This window comes from Lepidochelys olivacea, assembly GCF_965140295.1.
Source record: "Lepidochelys olivacea isolate rLepOli2 genome assembly, chromosome: 7".
NCBI lineage: Eukaryota > Metazoa > Chordata > Testudines > Cheloniidae > Lepidochelys > Lepidochelys olivacea.
Window position 1 is genome coordinate 122,635,581 of NC_140417.1, and position 23,861 is coordinate 122,659,441.

Genomic DNA, 23,861 nt, shown 5'->3' on the forward strand with positions numbered 1-23,861 from the left:
CAGACATTGCAGGGGCCGGGTGAAAAGACTGCTTTACTGAGGACACCTCTCAATCACTGGTTGTTGTTGTTGGGTCAGTTGAAAGTCACGGCCTGTTTACCACACACTGGGCCTCTACAGCAGGAAGTCCATATGTAATGCTTCTAACGTAGACCTACCCAGCTCTCTCCATGTAAAAACCTAGTGGCTGCACAAGTAGTTTTTACCTCGATGTAGGCAGTAGATATATAAAAACTACCCATGTCTCACCTCTGCTTGGATTTTACCTCGACATAGCCAACTCAAGGTACAAAAACAAAAACAAAACGACTCACCATTTTTGCAGTGAAAACAAAGGCTTGGATTTCTTTTTAAATTGTGTCTCAGTTTTTCCATCTGTGAAGTGGACATACTTCCCTCGATTGCAATAATTAACCGAGTGGTGTTTGTAAAGTGCTTTGAGATGCTCAGATAGAAGGCGCTACAGAAAGGCCAAGAATTAGATCTGACTTTCAGATTATCGAGCGTGCAATGGACACAGAACTCTGCAAGAGACATTAACATTCTTACAGCAGGAATGGAAATCTTTGTTCTGGCCCGTAGAAAGGGTGACAGTCCAGATGAGGGGCTGATGGAATTGCTGGGGCGTTATTAATAAGAAGCTCACGGTGTAGCTTTCCCTGCCATGCATAACTTGTAGTTTCAAATTTTAAAGGAGAGTTGAGAAACACTTTGGTTTCTAGCACCAATATCTCCAATTTTATGATTGTTGTTTACCCATAACCTTCCACTTCCCCACCCCATCACCAAATAAATCAGGAGCAAAGGCTGGTGTAATTTTTATTGTTATGACAGAACAAGCTGACTACTACGTACATTGTTGCAAACTTTGTCTATTCCAGATTTAATACTTCATCCAACCCACATAAATAATTCTTGTTTCTCTGTGTCCAGAAAAAACAAGTCGGCAAAAGCCAGGGCTGGAGTGTTTGGAAAGGCAGTACATTTAAATGTAAGCAGTATCCCGGAAATGCCCCAGTTTGAGGACTGCACATCTAGCATTTTATGAAACTGGAGGGGAGTTGGAGGAGATTAAAGCACATTTCCAAGTGATTGAAGACTTGTGGGAGGTGTAAGTGTGGGCAGTTGTCAGATTAATTCTTTAGATGATTAAATTCTTTTTGTTTCTTTAAAGCTGTTTGTAGCTGGGTTTGATGTCTCCTTGTTCTGGGCAAGCGTATTGCAGCAGTTACCAAGGTGACTTTAGCTGACTTAACTATTTTTCCACCCCTCACCCCCCAGCTTCAGTTTCTACCAACAGCCCGAATCTGTTTTTCTCTTTTTAAATCTTGTGAATGAAGATTAACAGCAACAGTTAGCCAAAGCCACATCAGATTTCTAAAACTGGCTTCTGTAGCACGGGTGGGCAAACACAGATTGCAGCCTCCTCCCACTTCAAGCAGGGAGAAGAGGCCTGGGGAGACTACAGGTTCCAGCATGCGATGCTCCATCTTGATCTGAGTGGCCACGCGCTGGGACCTGTAGTCGCCCTAGGCTCTCAGCCCATATTAAAAGGCGAGGGTGACTGCAATCTGCTTCAATTTATGCCAATTAGCAGCCGCCCTTCGGGCTCCCAGAAAATTGCCAGTGCAATCATTGGTTGCACAAGTTCGGATGTGCCTTCTTTATGAAGCAAGTCATGTTATAGCAACCTCTTCTCAAGCTGTCCCAATAGCTATTTTATAGGTCTGGTTGGGGTAAGGGGACTTTCTTTGTAGAACAGCAATACCTAGTGAATAGGGTGCTGACCTGGGACTCTGGATTCATTCATGGCTCTGTCACTGACCTACATTATGACCTTGTGCATGTCCTCTCAGCTCTGGGCTTCCAGTGCCCCTCCAACCCTTTGTATGTCTTGTGTACTTAGACTAAGCTCTTCAGGGCAGGGACTGCCCTAGTATGGCTTTGCACAGTTCCTAGCATCGTGGGGCCCTGAGGACATCAACTGAATGCAGTACAAGCAGCAACAAGCCACCCCAACCCCCAAATCCATTTTGAAAGTTGTATGATAATGCTGTTAATGCACTGAGGGATTCTCCCTGTAGCTAAAACTGGACTGGAATCAGGAGATCTGAGTTGTATTCCTGGCTCTGCCACTGACTCCCTGAGGGATCCTGAGCAAACACAACTTCTCTATGCCTCAGTTTCCCCATCTGTAAAACTGAGAAAGTGCTTCCCACATAGGGATGTCATAAGAATTAACCCCTTAATGCTTGTCAAGCACTTTTTGATTCTCAGATGGAGTGAGCTATAGAAGAACAAGCTATTCTATCGGTGACAGCAATATAATACAACAGACAGTGCATTTCCAGGTGCTTGCTACACTCTGTTGCTGACTAGTCACTCAATCTTCGGGCCTATGCCAGGTGATACCCCTGAAATGTATTAACGCCCCAAAATGCACCTGCTTCTGGTCTGCGCTGCATTCGTTACTCAGGCAAGACTCCCACTGAAATTGATAGGAGTTGGCTTAAGTAAGAGTAGTAGATTGAAGTCCTCCATGATCACACAGCTTATTTTCTCAATGTGAGTGACATGCTAGAGCAGTGGTCTCCAAACTGGGGTGCACACACCCCAGGGGATCCACGATCCCAGGGGGTGCACGGCAGCAGGAGCGCCGCCATACGGCACTCCGCCGTTTTTTTCCTTCGGCAGCAGCTCTGCACGTCCACAGCTGGTGTTCCCCTGCGGCGGCACGCCTGCGGCTGGTCTTCCCGTCGTCTTCTGTTGGCGGCGTGCCTGGCGGCTGGTCTTCCCGTCTTCATCCTGGGTGTGCGTGAGCCAAAAAGTTTGGAGACCACGGTGCTAGAGGACTCACGCTGCCAGTACTAAAACATCCTTAGAGTGCCTAAATATCAGAGATGACAATTTCCTAACTCAAAAAGTGTTCCAGCCAACATGGGGGAATCCTGTATTAGATCTCATCTAGACAGTCAAAGAGGAACTGATCACAGCACTAAAACATTAATGGTAGCTTAGGTACAGACGATTATGACTTGATCACATTTATAATGTGCAAACAGAACAGAGTCCAGACCAGTACACACACTTGGTGCTGTAAAAATTCCACAAAGCTGAAAACAATCAGCTGGAGGGACAATTTAAATCAGAAAAATGAGAATGGTAATTGGGAATTGTTCAAGAAGCCCAAAAAGCCTCAATCAAGGAAAAAGGTCATGCTGGTTAAAAGAAAGTGCAGGTTACTTGCTGTAACTGGAGGTTCTTAGAGCTGTTTGGTCCCTACCTGTATTCCACACCTGGGTACGCATGCATGCCATATGCCCAAGTCCAGAAATTCTTCAAAGCAGTGCCCGTGGACCTGCACATGCCCAATAGCTCCCCTCGTGCTCCTGACTGAGGCTATAAGAGGCAGTGTGGGTCAACACCTCTCTAGTTCCTTCAATCACCGCAAATCCAACAGGATAGGAAATATAGGGGATGGAGGGCAGATAGTGGAATACAGATAGGGATGACATCTCAAAGAACCCCCAGTTACAGGAAGTAACCACCACTTCTTGGAGTGCTGGCCCCTAAGTGTATTCCACACATGGGTGATTGGAAGAGGGTGTGAGGAAGATGGCAGTAAAAGATGCTTACAATACTGCCATTCCTACCACTGCATCCACAGCCAATGCATGAACTAGTGTAGTGTATAGCGAACGTGTGGACAGAACTCCAAGTTGCTGCCCTGAAAATGTCCTGCGGTGGGATGTCAGATAGGGATACCTTAGAGAAAGCGTGTGCTCATGCAGCGGGAGGGATTCTTGCTATTTTCTAGCTCTATAAGATGCATCCTGAAACCCATTTAGAAATCCTCTGGGAGGATATGGCTTGCCCACCTGACCTTTCTGCTAATGCAATACAAAGTCTCAGATTTCCTAAGGGGATTGGTTCTTTGCAGGTAGAATGCTAGGGTGCCAGACGTCAGGGGAGTGAAGTCTCTTGTCTTTGAAGGAAGCATGGGGTTTCAGGAAAAAACACAGGTATGTATAATTTGATTGATGTGGAACTCAAACCATCCTGGGGAGAAATTGGGGTGTAAACGAAGAGAAAACTCTCTCTTTGTGGAACACTGTATTCATTGGGTCCGCCATGAGGGGTCCTAGCTCACTGACCCTCCTGGATGAAGTGATGGCCATAAGAATGCAACCTTCATGGACAGTTGGGCCATGGCACATGTCACCATATGTTCGAAAGATGGACCTATGAGTGTTGACAGAACAAGGGTAAGGACCCATTGAGGCATAGGTACAAGGACTGGCAGGAAGGTCGTGATCAAGCCTTTCATAAACCATACAGTAATTAGGTGGATAAAGATGGAACGTCCTTCCACCGGAGGAAGGAAGGCACTAAGTTTGCTATGGGTACACCTAGCAGTAATAAGAGCAAGACCTGAAGCCTTCAGGGACAGGAGATAGTTTTGAACAACCAGAATGCCTGGAGAATCTGGAAAATGTTGATGGAGTCGTGCTCAGACCAAAAAGCATCTCTATTTGGCTGGGTAGCAGATTCTAGTAGAATCCTTTATAATTTGGTTAAGGTTTCCTGAATGGGGGTAGAACATGAGTGTTCTGGTTCTGATGCCCATCCAAACACCAGGCCCTGAGGTGGAGTGAGCCCAGGCTGGGATGTTTTATTTTCCCCCAGTCCTGGGTTAGGAGATCCAGAAATGGACAGATCCTGATTGGTGGGTGGGCAGACATGGTTAGTCATTCCATGAACCAGATCTGTCTGGGTCCGTGGAATGTGAGGATACCTATACCTCTGTCTATACCTGAGACAGAGCTCGTTAATTCACTTTAACTACTGAGAACGACAATTTAATGATGAGTAAGTGAATGTACAAAAACAGTTTTTCAAAGTCAAAGATACAGGAGCAGAGTACTTTTTCTGCTGCAGTGAGTACTGCTGCTCTAATTCTTTAGGCTATTTAAGGTCTCTGGATGAAGAGAGCTAAACCCAATACAATATTGACTGACCATACTACTCCTTAGTATTTTGCCAAAGTAATTCAGTCTCAGTAACAGGAGACCTCACTCAGTTGCTCAACCTTTGTTGAGAAATGGGTCAGATCACTGGGGAATTGGGTGAAAGGCACTGGCATAGTGAATTGTAGCCATTAGTAATTTTAACCTCAGTTTGTACACTTCACTAGCTGTAGATTTATATTCTATCCTTTAGTTGATGACTTGAACCATTTTATTGATATAGTGTTTACAAATACTATTGTCCTCTGCGATGAGATTTTCACCCCACACTAGCCCTGGAGGGATTAATAGAGGCAAGAGAGGCCAATTAGCTGTAGGCTGCACCTGGAGGGGAGCTAGGATGCAACGAGGCTTAATCGGGACTGAAGCTCATCTGGGCAGAAACAGATGTGGGCTTCTATCAAGACAGGGAGCTGGCAACAGAGGGTTGCAGTGAGAAACCCTGCAGACACACTCCCTGATATATGGCGGGAGGAGGGGGGGGAGGGAGGGGGTTGGAAGAGTAGGAAGCAGTCCAGGAAAGGAGCAGAAAGGGCTAGGAGATTAGACCTGAACTGCTGGTTCAAGGGTCTGGAAGCTGGGGTAGAGGGAGGCCTGTGGGAATGGCACAGTCAGCGCAGGGGACAGGGAGACTGCTTGAGATTGTATGAAGAGTCCAGTGGCACCTTAAAGGTTAACAGATTTATTTGAGCATAAGCTTTCGTGGGTAAAAACCCCACTTCTTCAGATGCATGGAGTGAAAATTACAGATGCAGACATTATATACTGACATGTGAAGAGAAGGGAGTTACCTAACAAGTGGAAAACCAGTGCTGACAGAACCAATTTGATCAGGGTGGATGTAGTCCACTCCCAATAATAGATGAGGAGGCGTCAATTCCAGGAGAGGCAAAGCTGCTTTTGTAATGAGCCAGCCACTCCCAGTCCCTATTCCAGCCCAAATTAATGGTGTTAAATTTGCAAATGAATTTTGCTGTTTCTCTTTGAAGTCTGTTTCTGAAGTTTTTTTTGTTCAAGTATGGCTACTTTTAAATCTGTTATAGAATGTCCAGGAAGATTGAAGTGTTCTCCTACTGGCTTTTGTACGTTACCATTCCTGATGTCTGATTTGTGTCCATTTATTCTTTTACATAGGGACTGTCCGGTTTGGCCAATGTACATGGCAGAGGGACATTGCTGGCATATATCACATTAGTAGACGTGCAGGTGAATGAGCCCCTGATGGTGTGGCTGATGTGGTTGGGTCCTCTGATGGTGTTGCTAGAGTAGATATGGGGACAGAGTAGGCAATGAGGTTTGCTACAGGGATTGGTCCCTGGGTTAGTGTCTGTGTGGTGTGGTGTGTAGTTGCTGGTGAGTATTTGCTTCAGGTTGGGGGACTGTCTGTAAGCAAGGACTGGCCTGCCTCCCAAGGTCTGGGAGAGTGAGGGATCGTTTTCCAGGATAGGTCCTAGATCATTGATGATGTGCTGGAGAGGTTTTAGCTGGGGCTGTACGTGATGGCCAGTGGCGTTCTATTATTTTCCTTGTTAGGCCTGTCCTGTAGTAGGTGATTTCTGGGTATCCGTCTTGCTCTGTCAATCTGTTTCCTCACTTCCCCAGGTGGGTATTGTAGTTTTAAGAATGCTTGATAAAGATCTTGTAGGTGTTTGTCTCTGTCTGAGGGATTGGAGCAAATTCGGTTCTATCTTAGGGCTTGGCTGTAGACAATGGATCATGTGATGTGTCCTGGATGGAAGTTGGAGGCATGTAGGTAAGTATAGCGGTCAGTAGGTTTCCAGTATGGGGTGGTGTTTATGTGACTATCACTTATTTGCACTGTAGTGTCCAGGAAGTGGATCTCTTGTGTGGACTGGTCCAGGCTGAGGTTGATGGTGGGGTGGAAACTGTTGTAATCTAGGTGGAATTCTTCAAGGGCCTCCTTCCCGTGGGTCCATATGATGAAGATGTCATCAATGTAGCACAAGTAGAGGAGGGGCGCTAGGGGACGAGAGCTGAGGAAGCGTTGTTCTAAGTCAGCCATAAAAACGTTGGCATACTGTGGGGCCATGTGGGTACCCACAGCAGTGCCACTGACTTGAAGGTATAAGTTGTCCCCAAATCTGAAATGGTTGTGGGTGAGGACAAAGTCACAAAGCTCAGCCACCAGGTGTGCCGCGGCTTCATCAGGGATACTGTTCTTGACAGCTTGTAGTCCCATCTTCGTGGAATACTGGACTTCTATATCCATGGTGGCCAAGATGGTGTTTTCAGAAAGATCACCAATGCATTGTAGTTTCCTCAGAAAGGCGGTGGTGTCTCGAAGATAGCTAGGAGTGCTGGTAGCGTAGGATCTGAGCAGAGTCCAAATAGCCAGATAATCCTGCTGTAAGAGTGCTGATGCCTGAGATGATGGGGCGTCCAGGTTTCCTGGTTTATGGATCTTGGGTAGCAGATAGAATACCCCTGGTCGGTGCTCTGGGGGTGTGTCCATGTAGATTTGTTCCGGTGCTGTACCAGGGTGTTTCTTGAGCAGCTGGTGTAGTTTCTTTTGGTACTCCTCAGTGGGGTCAGAGGATAGTGGCGTGTGGAATGTGGTGTTGGAGAGTTGCTTGGCAGCCTCCTGCTCATAATCTGACCTGTTCATTATGGCTACAGCACCTCCTTTGTCAGCCCCTTTGATTATAATGTCAGAGTTGTTTCTGAGGCTGTGGATGGCATTGTGTTCTGTATGGCTGAGGTTATGGGGCAAGTGATGCGGTTTGTTCACGATTTCAGCCTGTGCACATCTGCGGAAGCACTCTGTAGAAGTCCAGGCTGTCATTTCGACTGTCAGGAGGAGTCCACACAGAATTCTTCTTCTTGTAGTGTTGGCAGGAGGGTTCCTCTGGGTCAGTGCACACTGTTCAGTGGTGTGCTGAAAATATTCCTTAAGTCAGAGACGACGAAAGTAGGCTTCCAGATCACCGCAGAACTGTATCATGTTTGTGGGGGTTGTGGGGTAGAAAGAGTCCCCGAGATAGGACAGACTCTTCTGCCAGGCTAAATGTGTGGTTGGATAGATTAACAATATTGTTAGGTGAGTTGAGGGTACCACTGTTGTAGCCCCCTGTGGCATGTAGGAGTTTAGATAGTTTACTATCCTTTTAACTCTGTAGAGAAGTGAAGTGTGCATTGTAAATGGCTTGTCTCGTTTTAGTAAAGTCCAGCCACGTGGAAGTTTGTGTGGAAGGTTGGTTTTGTATGAAAGTCTCCAGTTTTGACAACTCATTCTTGATCTTCTCCTGTCTGCTGTACAGGATGCTGATCAGGTGGTGTCTCAGTTTCTTCGAGAGTGTGTGGCACAGTGTCTCACCATCGTCACTGTAGTATGTCAATTGCAATGGATTTTTTTACCTTCAGTCCATTTGGTATGATGTCCAGCTGTTTGCACTTGGAGAGGAAGATGATGTCTGTCTGAATCTGCGTGAGTTTTTTGTTGAGGTTGATGGATTTCCACTCCATACGGCTAAATTTAGTGCCTTGCATGGTGACAAGTATCGGGGGTAGCCATGTTAGTCTGTATCCACAAAAACAATGTATGAAGAGTGACTCTGGTGAGACCCCGGAAGGGGAAGACAATTGTGGCTTAGGAGAGGAGCCACAGAACGAGTGATTGAGGCAAGGGGCTGAGTGACCAGTGGACAGGGCCTGGACAGCGGCGAGCTAATTCCCCAGACAAGCCACGAGAAGGTGCCGCCAAGAGGTGAGGAGCTGACCCTGTTACACCCTCACAGAGGGAGAGTGACCTAGAGGATTCAGGAAGGGAGCTAAGAATTAACAACTCCCAGGTTCCAATTCTGACTCTGCTTAGAACTTCCGGCCTTGGGCAAGTTAGTTATCCTCTATTTCCTCATCTGTAAAGTGGAGAGAACACTTACCTACCTCACAGCGGTGTTGTGAGGATTAATTGCCGGGGCTGTTAAGGTCTCTGCCCAGGATCTATTATGCTAAGAAATTACACAGAGAACAAAGCTTGACTCTGTGAGTGCCACTGATCTTCTACACCAGGAGTCAGCACAGATTCCTTGCAACTTAGTCTGCGAGCTTCATGGAGCGGGAACCATCCCTTCTTGTCTGTCTAGAAAGCACCTACCATGCTGCAGGTCCGAACCAGCAACTAATGCACACTAATGAGTATAAAGAAAAGGAGTACTTGCGGCACAAGTCCTTTTCTTTTTACAGATACAGACTAACACGGCAGCTACTCTGAAACCTGTCACTAATGAGTATATTTATGCATATAAGCCCCATTTTTCCCAAGCAGTGAAGCAGAGTATTATGTTATCCTGGTCCAAATGACAAATCATTTCCAAAGATTACTAGACATGTTTTTATTTAATTTCTATGAACTGACTAATAGGTGTTTATGAACGGAACGAACAGTCATTTTGAGAAACAATTGTCCAATGCACTTTTAAACCTCAGGAGTGTTTTCAGTCATATCTTTAGGAGAAGAGGAACTGAACTGTCTACAGTAATAACTACAAAAGAAAGTCCAATCTTGTGACTCGTGCTATAGCTGTCCTGAAGAGTTTAGACCAAAACCAAATTTTCTCTGAAGGAACTTTTCTTAGGACTTTGGGACAAACTGAACTGGTATTAAAATCAGTGGAATTACTCACATTTTTACAATTAAGCACGTGCTGTGCTGGATTGGGGTCGGAGTGCTGAGCAAACTGCAGGATTGAGCCCTCTCAGCAACTGAAAAGAGAGTTCTCTTTTCCGTAACTGGTGTTCTTCGAGATGTGTTGCTCATGTCCATTCCATATTAGGGGTGTGTGTGTGCGCACTTGCCACATGCACCAGTGCTGGAAGTTTTTCCCTCAGCAGTATCCATAGGGGACCGGCTCTGGCACCCTCTGGAGAGGCCCCTGCATGGCGCAGTATATGGGGCACTGCTGGCTCCCCCCACCCTCAGTTCCTTCTTGCCAGAAACTCCGACAGTGGAGAAGGAGGGCAGGTCATGGAACGGACATGAGCAACACATCTCAAAGAACACCAGTTACGGAAAAGGTAACTTGTCTTTTCTTAGAGTGCTTGCTCAGGTCCATTCCGTATTAGGTGACTCCAAAGCAGTACCCCTAGAGGGGGGTAGGAGTTCACGGACGTGTAGATTGCAACACAGCTCTGCCGAACCCAGCATCGTCCCTGGCCTGACTGATGGCATAATGAGCAATAAATGTGCCAACAGAGGACCACGTTGCGACTCTACAGATGTGCTGGATAGGGATGTGCGCCAGGAAGGCCGCCGAGGATACCTGAAAGATCGTGTGCTCTTGTCGAGAGGGCTCTGACAATTGGTGGCAGCGGAACCCCCGCCAGGTCGTGACAGGCCCTTATGCACAAGGTGATCCAATTGGAAATCCTCTGCGAGGACACCAGGAGGCCCTTCATCCTATCTGCTGTAGTGATGAAGAGTTGATTTTCTGAAAGGCTTGGTACATTCTAAGTAAAAAGCCAAGGCCCTCTGGATGTTCAGGGCATAAAGATGCCTCTCTTCACTGGTCTTGTGTGGTTTGGGACAGAACACCAGGAGGAAGAGGTCTTGGTTCATGTGGAAGGTGGAGACCACCCTTGGCTGGAAGTCTGGATGGGACTGCAACTGAACCATATCTTTCTATATGGTGGTTCGGAGGTCAAGGCTTTAATTTCCGAGACCTGTCTCACTGACATCACCGCCACCAGGAACGCGGCCTTCCATGACAGATGGGAAAGGGAGCAGGAACCCAGCGGCTCAAAGGGTGGGCCAGTGAGCCTAGAGAGGACCAAGCTAAAGCAGAAATGCTGAAAAGCAGAGATGGCCACGAGATGCACTCTAATGGAAGAGTGTGCCAGGCCCTGGTTCCTCAAATGGAGCAGGTAGTCCAGGACAGCCTGTATGGAGGAATGCGAGGGAGAGATGCTCCATTTGGACACACAGTAGGAAAACCTCATCCATTTGGCCAGGTAAGTCAGTCTAGTCGAGGGCTTCCTCCTTTCCCTGAGGACCTGTGGGACTCCTTCCGAACAGGTCCGCTCCTCTGAGTTCAGCCACACAGTATCCATGCTGAGAGGTGGAAGAACCCGAGGTTGGGGTGTAAGAGCCAACCGTGGTCCTGAGAAAGCAGGTCTGGTCAGTTGGGTAGGGGCCAGGTAGGGGCTGCTGACAAGCTCATGGGCATGCTGAACCAGTGCTGGTGAGGCCATGCCAGGGTGATTATGATAACTTGTGCCGTGTCTCTCTTGATCTTTGCCAGGGCCCTGCTGATGAGTGGAACCAGAGGGAACGCGTACATCAGGCTCCCTGACCACGATAGGAGGAAGGCATCGGAGAGGGAGTCCTTGCTCAGACCTGGTCGAGAACAAAAACCAGTGACATTTCCTGTTCTGTCTTGTAGCAAACAGGTCTTCTGCATAGACTGCTGGGCCTTGGTGGACAACCCAGAGAGAAGCAGCCAGGAGGATCGCCGCGTGGAGATAGCGAAAGCCATGGTGCAGGCAGCAGCAGCAGACGCCGCCTGGAGGGCCGCCCTGGCTGCAGTCGTGCCTTCACCGAGGATCACCCAGAACTCCTTGGAAGTCCCGGGGAGCAACCCCTTTGAACTTGGCATTGGCTTGCCACATATTGAAATCATATCAGCCAAGGAGGGCTTGGTGGTTGGCTACTCTCAGCTGAAGGCTGAAAGAAGAATAAACTTTACATCTGAAAAGATCCAGCCTCCTCAAATCTATTTTTGGGGGTGACCCCGGGTTGTCCCTACCTCTCCTTATGGTTAACCCCCTCGACCACAGGGAATTGGGGGCTGGGTGGGAATATAGGTACTCATGCCTTTTGGTTGGCACGAAATACTTTCGTTCAGCCCTTTTAGAGATAGGGGCCAGGGAAGAGGGGGTCTGCCACAGGGCATTAGAGATCTCGGAAACCCCTTCATGAAGGGGTAGAGCCACCCACAGAACATCAGAGAGTCTGAGGGCTCTTCCAGTTCCTCTGCCTGAAGCCCCAGGTTAGAAGCGACCCTCTTAAAAGGTTCCTGGTGCGCCTTGGCGTCATCCTGAGGAACTGGGTGAGGAGGCCCTGTGATAGTCTCATCTGGTGATGACGAGATTGATGCCAGTGCCGCGGGAACCTCCACATCCATTGGTGGTCCAACAGCCTTCTCCCCTGGGTCCTCCTGGATCTGCGGGGTCTTACTCCCTGAAGCCTCAAGCACCAGAGGGTGAGGAATACCAAGGCCACTGGCCTCTCTGAGGCTCCAGACACCGATCTGGCAGCCTGGGAAGGTTGGGTGAACCTCCAGGGGTTTCACGGGTACCATGGCACCAGCCACTGTGCTTGGGGTCATGGGATATGTTTTGGTGCCGATAATGTAGACAGCATTGCCGGTACCAGGGCTTGTCCTGCAGTCAGGGAACCTTGCTCCGAGCAGGAGCTACCAGCAAAGCAATCAGTACCGGGTGACCAGGATCAGGCTGAGCGGTGGCTCTTGTCCGACCAGTGCCGGTCGCTGTGACCCAAAGTTGACCTGTCCAAGCGAGACTGTCTTGGTCAGGCTCTCATGGACTGACGGCGTTCGGTAGATCTGCATCAGACACCGGGCGATCCATGCCTCATGCTACTCGATCAGTACTGGGATGTCGAATGGGACCGGGAGCTACTACGAGTTGGTTGTAGGGTGATCTCCTTCTTGTCCTGAGTAGGACGATCTCCTTCTTGGAGATGGGCGATGACGGCCTGGCGATCAGCGGCCTCTGGTGTCTGATTGGTCCCGAGATCGGTAACAGGACCTTGGAGACGGTCGGGGCTGATCCCAGAGTTCTTGCTGGATGGCGTGTGCCTCAGAGGGTCTGCGCCATTCCACCAGTGAGGTACGCTTCAAGTCCCTCGAGCAGTGCCCCCAGTGCGGGGACCAAAGAGGGCTCCACTGGGCCTGCCTCTCCAGTCCTGAGGCAGGACAGCTTCGGGCGGGCGAGTGCTAGCAGGACGTCCCTCTCGATAGGGAATGGTGCCGCTGAAGTGGGGACACACGTATAGGTCCCAACACGGGTTTTCCCCAAGACTGGGGTACCGCTGGAGCCGGCGTGGGTGGCACGGGGAGGGTCAGGATCTCCTGAGCCACTTGAAGTGCTTCAGGCATCGACGGCAACTGAACATAGCCTGGGCCCGCACCACTATCTGGGGTTGCAGGCGAAGTATGGGATGGGCTGCACCGCTCGACTTGAGCTGGGGCCCGAGATCCCAATGGTGGCATTGAGCTGCCCGGCACGGGTCATGGCTCGCCCCCAGCCCTCTCCTTTCCCTTACAGGAGGTAGGAGATCTTTCCTTCACAGTCTTTTTCGGCTTCTTCACCGAAGCCGTGGAGGGGGACCGGTGCCATCGGAGCACTGCTCGGTGCGGAGTCAGACCACTGCTCTGGTGCCAGAGTGAGTGCCGATTTCATCAGGAGCGCTTTCAGATGGATATCGTGCTCCTCTTCATCCTAGGTTTGAAGGACTTGCAGATACAGCACTTGTCACTTATGTGCCCTTCGCCTGAGCGCCTTAGGCAGGTGGTATGTGGCTCATTGGTGGGCACAGGCCATTTGCAGTGATCACAGGGCTTAAAGCCTGGGGACCGGGGCATGCCCCATCCCCTGGCTGATTCCCATTCAGGACTAATGAAGAGTTGGAAACTACTACTAAGGGTAACTAAGAACTACTAACTACGTACAACTCTATTACAGGTTTTCACAGTTCTCAAGAACTGAGCACGAAACAACACTCGCCGAAGCAGCAGAAGTTCCAGCACCATCACTAGTGGCAAGAAGGGACCGAGGGTGTGGGGAGCCGGCGGCGCCCCTTACACTGTGCCATGTGGGCGCCAGAGCCGGCCCCCTAGGGATACTGCGGAGGGAAAACTTCCGGCACCGGTGCATGTGGTGAGCACACACACCTAATGTGGAATGGACATGAGCAAGCATTTGAAGAAGCAATATGGGTCTTAGAATACAAGTGCTTCAGTTGTAATGATGCGGGGCTAGCAAATTACACCCAAGTCTGCATCCCCTCCACACAGGTTTATGCATAGAACTATTAGAAAACTAGAATGTTTTGCTGATTTAAACACGGACGCATTATTGTAAGGAGGAGTAGGAAGGAAAGACAGTGGTCAGCAACTGCAAGCCTTTGGAACAAACAGCACACACTTTACTGAATAAGGCTATTTGAGTTTGCCTGTGTCTCAGATTTTAATATTTTACTGTCAGCTAGGTGCAAATGTTATGGCCTTAAATTCTGTGGACTTCAACATGCAAAGTGGATGAGATACACTTTGCCCTGGCTGAGAGAATACTTCTGTCACATTCCTGAAGAGCCCCCTAAAGCATCAGACTTATTCACATGGCTTTCAAAAAAGCCACAATTTGATGTTTTATGTTCTGGGGTAAACAGTGCAGTGTATGATCACACACTAGTCCTATCAGTGTAGTTTCTGAGGAGCCTCACAATATTCAATATATCTATACTCAACACCCTGTGAAGGAGGGCAGAGCTACTACCCCCATGCTACAGATGTGGAAACTGAGGCACAGAGAGGCTAAGGGTATGTCTACACAGCAAAGAAAAACCTGCAGCTGGCCCAGACCAGCTGACTCGGGCTTGCGGGGCTCTGGCTGTGGGGCTGTTTCATTGCTGTGCAGACTTTGAGCACAGGCTCTCCCACCCTGCAGGATCCTAGAGGCCATGCTCCAGCTCAAGCCCGGAAGTCTACACAGCAATGAAACAGCCTCGGAGCCTGAGCCCCACAAGCCCAAAGCAGCTGGCATGGACACAGGTGCCTAGTTGCTGTAAAGACATACCCTAAGTGACCTGCCCAAGGTCACACAGGAAGTCTGCAGAGAACCATGCATCCTGTCTTTCAACCTTGCTGTCACCTAAGATACTTGCATAAAGACTGGATATTTGATTTTGTCTACACATGCAAAAAAATGGAACTGCTACCAGTTGTAACAGTTTTCGTATCAGTGGTGCTGAAGCTCTTCCCACCATCTGATCTAACACTGCTCAGAGTCCAAGGATACCCTGTGATGGTCTCTTAGGGCAGGAAGTTGCCTAATCAGGTTGGTTTCTTTAGCCTTGTCTATACTGGGAAAATGTGTTAACTAATACATTTTAACTAGCACAACAATAAACACAACTGCCCCATGTCTTAAATGAGATTTACCATTGTGCTAGTTAAAATGTATTAACACATTTTCCAACACGAGTCATTTTCCCAGGATAGAGAAGGCCTAGTTGAGATTTCACTATACTTTCTTCCACACACGTAGTGATTTGGTGGGAAAACAGCAGCAGCATGAAGTGTAAAGCTCCTCTTTATAAACCAACATCTAAGGTGACAGCAAGAACGGAAGACATGGGGGGAGCATATGGCTGTTTGATGTGTGGGGGAGGGGAGGGAGGAGCTCTTTTAGCACTGAGGGTGCTAGCTATCATCAAAGTGACTCCAGGAAAAAGACACAGCATTCTAGAAGTGTCTTCCCTTAATGAGATCCACTATTATGGAGAAACAGGGGATAGCTATCTGTTTCCAAAATGGTAACTATAGACTGAGCAAAACAACTTATTGATCTTTCAGCAAGCGAATACTGGGAAGCAGTCATTCCCTATCTTTTTAGCTTCAGGGAATTACTGATAAGATAAGGAAAAAAGATATATTCATTACAGTGGGCACTGTCAAGGTCAGGAGGTTCCATATTTGATTCACCTTCCTCCTTGCCTTGAGCGGTTAAAAAAACATGTCAATATTTATGCAGGTGTTCCACCTCTCACCCTTGCTGAAGTCCCCCTCCAATGCTCCACTGCTCTGTCTTCAGTAGAGCCCTGTTTATCTGATCCCTGAATGCCTGTCTTGTCTGAATTATAGCTGCCGTCCAACATTAGTGCTTGTATGTCAGACACTTTCTCAAACTGACAATGACCTCAAATGTTTTGCTGTCCCTGAAAAGTTGTCAGCATAGGAGTTGTTCTGCCTATTTAATTCCACACCAGTAGCACAGTGCTCAGGAGCAGTCCTATAACAGATGAGCATACATGCATCACGGGGGAAGATTTCTGGTAAATTTCAACCTTCCAAGGAGCAGATGTGATCGCCAAATAGCATCTTATCCCACAAAGTAGTAAAAATAAAATAATAATAATAAAAAAATTAAATTTCCATGGGATCACTCTTCACAGAGCAAGATGTTACTCAATATAAATAAAGATGTCAGAATCTGGCCCCGTAGTATTGTTATACTGAATCTAAGAATGATTTTTTTAAATGATGAAAAATCTCAAGTGCCTTTTTAAAAAACAGCCACGCCACATGTATTTCATGTTACTTAATATTTATATAGCATCATGAATTAGCACAGTGCTTCACAGAGACCCTGTGACCCAAAAAGATTCGATCAGTCGAACAGGGAACAGAGAGGAAGAAACAGGAAAAAGGACGAGACGACTAGAATGCAGTATTAAGAATGATATTACATTGGCTATGATGCTTCAGTTAAGAATGAAATAGCACAGGAATGGCAGCAAACAGTGGGAGGTGAAGGGAAAGGAGCAGTTTGAAGGATAGTCAGCATTTCTGACACTATGGAAAAAGGAAGATATCACGCTGACCTCTACTCTTTGGACAAAGGCACCAAGGCTGAAGTGGGAGAAGGGGCGGGGGGGGGGGGGAAAGAAAGTGATACCCTCCAGATACAACCATTCAAGGTAGGTAAACTGTGGTGCTCCTAGGCATGACAGCATTGCTAAACAGTCTTCCTCCACTGCTCTCTCTCAGGGCAAACGGTACCAATGGTAACTGAAAACGAGGTCTCAGGTTCAGTGAGTGGGGAAGCCCCCAAAAGGGAAAAATGCACGGGCTGCAGATGTCTGAGCAAGTAGGCCATTTGCTATGCACTGACCAACTCAGAAGTTACATAGGAAAAAGATCTACAGTGTTATCTAGTCCAGCTAATTCTCTGGATGATACTGCAGCTTTGTTCCCTACAATACATTCTCCAGTGCTTTTTCCAGTCCAACTTCAAACAACTCAAGCTAAGGGGCTTCTTTTGGAACACTACCCCACAGTACAGGATCTCTCTTTATTTACTATGGCATTAAACCACCCTGAAAAATTCGTCTCCCTCTGCGTTTCTAGACAGCAAGTACCCACTGTTACCCTTTCCCCTACTCCTGATGTAATGGTCCCACCAAGCCCCCATAATCTTGTTTTCACTCTCAACTCTTCTACTCTCCCCTTTCCCCACATCTGAAGAGCACGGAATCCTACTTACGGTGCTCGATCATAGTTCAACCCATTCTGTCTTTGTGTGTTTATTGGAGGTAGAACAGGTTTGCTGTTAATCTCAAGCCCCCTCCGCAGAGTCTCCCTGATTTGCTCTGTATCTGCAAAGAGAGTTTGTTTGAACATGATTTAGCGCACACACACATACACCCCCCCCCCCCAAACACCTTCTAATGAGAACCTGAGGGAGCCAGCTTCTTTTGGTGTCTGTTTCTATAAAAGGTATTTGACTGCGCTCACCCCCTTTGCCTGGGTGCAGAAAGAGGTGCTCTCCATGATACCTCAGGCTTATGAAGTGATTTCACTGCAGTCAGTTTCAATTCTTCCATTTTTATGCCCTCAACGTATTTCCAACCTTCCAGCAAGGAAGAATGGAGCCTTTGGTAAGAAGTCATCCAGAGGGGGCAACGTTAAGCAATTAGGTATCTCATCCACCCCTTTTCATAGAGAAAAAGTTCTCCCAGAATCGCCTGAATACAAGACACATCTAACTCTTAGATGCTAAGAATTTTCCAAACCAGGTGACAATGGAAGTTTATCTCTATCAGATTAATTAAAGATGACTCCCTAAACTTCTACATTTGGCTTTGCAAGCCTGTCAGTTAATTTAAACACACTCGTGAGTGGGCTCCAAGAAAGAAACGAACTGAACTGAATTTTACACGGGGCAAAAGTTCAGCCTGAAACTTAATTTTCACATTTAGCTTCAAATACACATTCAGTGCAATCCTTAACTTTTACATTTTTTCAATAATGTCTGATAGACAAATACGTTACAGGAAATTTGCATGCAAGCTTTCCTAAGAAGCTCCCCCTACTTTTGTGAAAATTTAGAGTGAAATACTCTACATAAAGCATTTCAGAATCATCTGAAGGGCATAACATAAATATGACTTTGTACAGATGTCCCAGATTTTTCATTTGGGAGACAGGGGGACTTGGTGTCTTATGTACTATGACTTACATACCCCCAAGACTGCATTTTTCAGTTAAAAAAAAGGAAGACAAGAAAAATATTAATTGATTATGTCTACAGAAACCATCATTACTTGCTTTTAATGTCAACTCCTCCTATAAATGAGACTTCCACACATTTTATTGTAATAAATCTATATGGATTTGAAAGATCTCATTTAAGCAGGACTTAAATTACACACACTCATGTGTGCACCACATCTACCCCATGTGTAACCCAAAATACCACCTCACTATAAGGAGTATCCACCAAATGTTCTCAGCCTGTTCTCCAGAGCCCCTTATTTACAGGTACCATTTGAGTTATTGTTGCGACGAGCAACGTCAGTCCAAGTTGATAGCTAATACTTGAAAACGTTATATTAGAATTAGAGCCAGGCGGGAAACACAACTATTTTGCAGAGGTGTCTGATGAACCTTTCTGGTTTCACGTCACATGGCCTTGCTTCCTGAGTTTTACGCTGGAGTTTCAGATTGGAATTAACCTCAAAACAAAGCTAAAAACTCAGTCATCTGAAACAATAAATTCCCTCCTTCTCTGAAGAGGTTGATGTTGAGCAGGGTTGGGGTTTGCAATGTACCCGAAGATTGGGCACAACATTAATGTGAACTTTCAAGCTCTACAGGAGAATAGTCCTAAGGCTATGCAAACCAAATGCTTCAAGTACATGGGGAATGTCGGGGGGGGGGGGACGATGACATGGGGGGACGCACACAACTGACTCTTACCTTTCCCAGACAGCCGTCGTGGCTGCGTTCCAATGCAAATGCTTCTACTATCTTCGTCGTCCTCTGGGGGCCGGCTCAGATCATCCCAGGCACATTTGGCGCTCACTCCACTCAGGTTCGAGCCATCTGTCTCAATCCCTTTATCGACTCTCTCCTGCTTGAAAAGATCCAAAGAGCCATGACTTTTTTGGGTGTGGTTTGGATCTAAGCAGGTGTTAGCAGCACAGTCTTGCAGTTCACCTGTTACCAGCTGAGTGCAAAACAGCTTCTTACCAAATCAGCTTCTGGGTGACTAAAGCTATGACCTCTGACAGGCTTCTAAAAGACCCAAAGCACAATAAGAGTGGATATACTATCTCTCTACAAAATGACCAGATTACTTCCACTCTTCATTCAATTCTTAACCTTGTATCAATGTTACAAACTACAGATAAACTCAATGAACGTAGCAATGAGCAATTACTTTTTGTGCAACGTTCTCTGAGGTTTTGCATAACACGCCCTTTAATTACAAACACATGAATGCCCTGCACCTCTGGAGTTAGAATTTCCCAGCACACAAGAGAGTACTCTGGTGAGTATGTCCACACCTGACTTTTTGGATGTCAGATAATAAGTGCTGACTAACTACTGTACGTTCTTAGACACCAAAAGTTTTCCAGGACACACACATTTGTTGCTAGCAACGTTCAGACTTTGAGCCGCAGCCAAAAATTTAAGTGTAGGCCTACCTAGTGAAGGAACTATTTTTAGTCTGGATTTCTAGCTTTCGCCACTAGGGGATGCTGTTAAGCTAAACCACTTTAAGGTTGAAATACAGAGATGAACTCAGCTTCTATTCACTGTATGCATTTGAATGCAAGTGTGGCGCTTTCTTCCTGGTTTCAATTTGTACATAGTAAAAGTGACAGTTTTGTCTGCTCCAGCGACGTCTTAAATAGAGTTCTTGCTTCAGTGTACTGACACAAGCATGCTTGGATTTTAGATGTTCTGAACTTTATTTTTCAGTCATCAGATTTTAATGGAAACTTACATGCAGTATTTGTATCCTCAGAGTTTCCCGATTGTCAGTGCAAGCCTCTGCCATTGCAGTGGTTTAAAAGGCTGACTCCAAGCTAAAGTAAAGCATCAACCACCAGCGTTTCTGTCCAGTTTTACATTGCATTACCTATGTACCCCATCCTCACCTTCAGAGGTACCTCAAGTTTAATGTCTGCAATTACCAAAATTCTTGCTTATGTTGTGAGGTCCTTGCATGCTCTGGACTGGTGACACAAGGATCAGGGCTAGGAGCCAGCTCAAGAGGGTGGAGGTCATTCTATTTATAGGCAAAACTGATGCCATCTCTAAGGGTTCCACTAAACCAGTGCAAATTTCTCAGCACTGAATCAAGTCAGGTTCGCCCTTCCCTTGCTAGCGTCCTTCAGTGGTGCTACCAACGTCTCTGCTACAACAAGTACCTCAAGGACGTGTCAATATGAGCGAGAAGCCCAGCAAACTGTGAAGCAACTTCAGTCATTCAGTGAAAGAACGGTTCTCCAAGTGGTACATACACACCCCAGTATCAGCAAGGACGACTCCTTATCTCTACCTTAGAGCTCAATCCTGCTAGGTGCTTAGCGTACTCAACTCCCACTGACTTCCATGGGAGTCTTGGGAGCACTTCGCATTTTGCAACTCCCATAACAAGAAGCATCTCTGCTAATCCCTGATGTACCTCTGTCACCCACACTCACCTGCATATGCTGTAACCTACAAAGCAGTGTGGACTGCTCTTGTGATTGTGAGATGGATTCAGAGCAGTTCACGATCCACACAGCTCAGCCAGAGGCAACCAAAACTGCTGAGTATATAGCTGTCATCTTAGGGCCAAGTTCAGCCCCGGTTTAATTGAGCACAATTCTCAGTGACTTCAAAACAGGAAGCATGTCTGCTTATGCCCGGGCCGCATTTGGTCCCAAGGCTGGCTAACAGACAGTTGTCTGTGTGAAAGTAGAATGAATTATATCGAAATTATAATTCATTAAAGAAATGCTACTTGAAGGGTTTGTTGAAATATAGTTGTCAGGAAGAGAAATATTAAGGCGTGTGAGACAATGGGTCCTCAAACTAATTAACTTAGAGCTCCTACTGAGCTAGAAGATTGGTAAACATTAGTATGCAAATAAGATATGTATGTATATTTGTCAGTTTCTGCTTCCTTTTGTCTCTTATGTTAAATTGGCTTTGGCTTAGCTGTATAAATAAGTTATCTTTAGCCTCGGGGGGGGGCTCACATCTGGGTGCATTGGCAAAGCGCTTTGCTAATAAACAGAGTGGTCTGACAAATTATGAGAGTCCTGAATCTGACTTTGACATCTGGAAGAGGTTGGGAACCACTGTGCTAAAGACAAACCTCCCCCTCCCACACAAGACAATGCAATCTAAACACATGCTAGACCCCTCACTAGTTACTGGGAAGCTGGGCATTACCAGCTCTCAGGGAAGTGGGAAGGTCTTTTCCTGAGAAACATTTCCAATCACTGTCACCACACAGTACAACTTCAGCCTCCACACCCCCATTCTGAGCATGCAGCTCTCCGAGGCCCACCACTCTCTGTATGTGTCCTCGTGCCACACATTAAGCATTGGCCTGGCATGGTACACAACACAGCAGCAGCTGCTTATCCCTGTGCAGCCGTCTGCAGAACCTCTGGTCTGACGCACAGCAGGAAACATACATTCATCTGCTTCTGTATGCACCTGGATGGGACAGGGGCAGGAGAAGCAGAGGACGTGGACTGTTTATACCCAAATAGATCAAGGACGTAAACAGATCAGGGAAAGCACAGTCAGAGCCTCGATTTGTCATGGCTGACTTGCATGTCGGGGAGTTTGGTTCCCAACCCCAAACACACACTTTTACTTAGAACCTCTATGAACAAACATGTGGGCACTAGGGGGCACCATTGTGCAAAGAATAGTCTAGCACAAATAAAATTCTTCTTTTAAGAACCTGATTGATTTTCAGTGCCCTAAAAACCCAGGGGTTTGGTCTGTGCTCACTCTGTAACCAGTTGGTTAGTATATTATTCTCAAGTCTCCCCAGAAAAGGGGGTGAAGGAGCTTGGGGGAATATTTTGGGGAAACAGGGATACCAAGTGGCCCTTTCTCCTGGATTTTTGTCGAAATCACTTGGTGGTGCCAGCAATACAGTCCAAGGACAAGGACAGGATTTGTGCCTTGGGGAAGTTTTAACCTAAGCTGGTAGAAATAAGCTTAGGGGGTCTTTCATGCGGGTCCCCACATCTGTACCCCAGAGTTCAGAGTGGGGAGGGAACCCTGTGGAATGCACAGAGAGGTAGAAACAAAATATGGCAGACAAACTTTTAAAAGTAGTAATCAAATCTTGCTAGCTGGAGTGGAAGAACAAAAACAATACTGAGGTAGAACCATAACCCCATACCTCAGGCTGTGACCTTTTCAGATCTTGTCAGCCCTGATCAGCACTTCATCGGAGGCCAGGATAAAAGGGTGCTAGAAGAAGGGGAGTTAGTGACTCAGTAAAGTGGCATTCTACCCCCTCCCTATCAAGTTAATACTGAACCAACACTCCAGTTTGGGGTTAACCGTGATGAGTGCTGTGGACTATATAAAATGTAAAACTGAAGTCCACTTGGGCTCATTCAACATCCCATTGCATTTCCCGTAAGAGTAGGGGTGTTAATTTATGCCTTGGCCCTATTCCTGTTTGGTTCATTTCATCCTGCCTTTGTTCTCTATAGATTCTAATGAAAAAGGATTCTTTACAATCTGCCATAAGCTTCTGTGTAGTGTTGCTTTCACTGTTAAACATCTATGTTTCAGCCTTGCATTTCCATGGTAGGAGATTATGTATCTTTCAAGGTTTTGTATTAGTGCCCACCACTGTCGAATATGAGCACCAAAAAACACAAGTTTGTTGGATTTATGGAACTATGTTTCTGTCAGATTTTGATTAGGATTTTAAATGTATGTGCCCCTGGGGAGAAAATGAATAGAATTTGGCTTTAATATACAAGCTTTCACATTAAAGATATTGAATAGTTACGTAGGACAATTAGACACAGATGTATGGACCATAAGACAAATGGAATAGCCAGCGTAAAACCTGTTGTATTGGGCCAAATCTTGAATTCTTTTTGAAGGCAAAATTCTTACTGATGTCAGAGAAGCACAGAACTGCTCATTTGAATCGGATCTATGGCCCAGCTAGTCCAGTATCATGTCTCTGACAGTGGCCAGTACCAGATGCTTCAGACGAAGGTGCATCAGGGTCTTTTCCTGATCTCTAGTAGTTAGATTGACTTAAACCCTGAAGCCTGAGGTTTAACCCTTCCAAATTTTGTTTTATAACAACTTCCTTGAAATCCATGTATCAGAGGGGTAACTGAGTTAGTCTGTATCCACAAACACAATGAGAAGTCTGGTGGCACCTTAAAGACTAACAGATTTATTTGGGCATAAGCTTTTGTGGGTAAAACACCCCTTTTTCAGATGCATGGAGTGAAAATTGCAGATTGAGGCATAAATATATATATATATATATATAGGCATATGAAGAGAAGGGAGTTATCTTACAAGTGGCGGATGTGGTCCACTCCCAATAATTGATGAGGAGGTGTCAATACCAAGAGAGGGAAAATTGCTTTTGTAGTGAGCCAGCCACTCCTAATCCCTATTCAAGCCCAAATTAATGGTGTTAAATTTGCAAATGAATTGTAACTCCACAGTTTCTCTTTGAAGTCTGTTTTTGAAGGTTTTTTTGTTGAAGAATGGCTACTTTTAAATCTGTTAT

The 23,861-nt window shown here is 46.5% G+C and overlaps 1 protein-coding gene across 2 annotated transcripts in view; it reads right to left on the bottom strand.

Annotated features, from left to right (window-relative positions):
* The window catches only part of SUFU (SUFU negative regulator of hedgehog signaling), a 121,436-nt gene that overhangs the window by 30,013 nt on the left and 67,562 nt on the right, over nt 1–23,861 (bottom strand). The window contains exons 7-8 of one of the 2 annotated variants that reach the window (XM_084632971.1): nt 19,046–19,199; nt 17,331–17,442 (exon numbers count right to left, since the gene is read on the bottom strand). In XM_084632971.1, the coding sequence (XP_084489097.1) occupies nt 17,331–17,442; nt 19,046–19,199 (266 nt within the window). Of the gene's footprint in view, nt 1–17,330; nt 17,443–19,045; nt 19,203–23,861 lie in introns of both variants that reach the window. The other variant, XM_084632970.1, reaches the window with a different exon arrangement.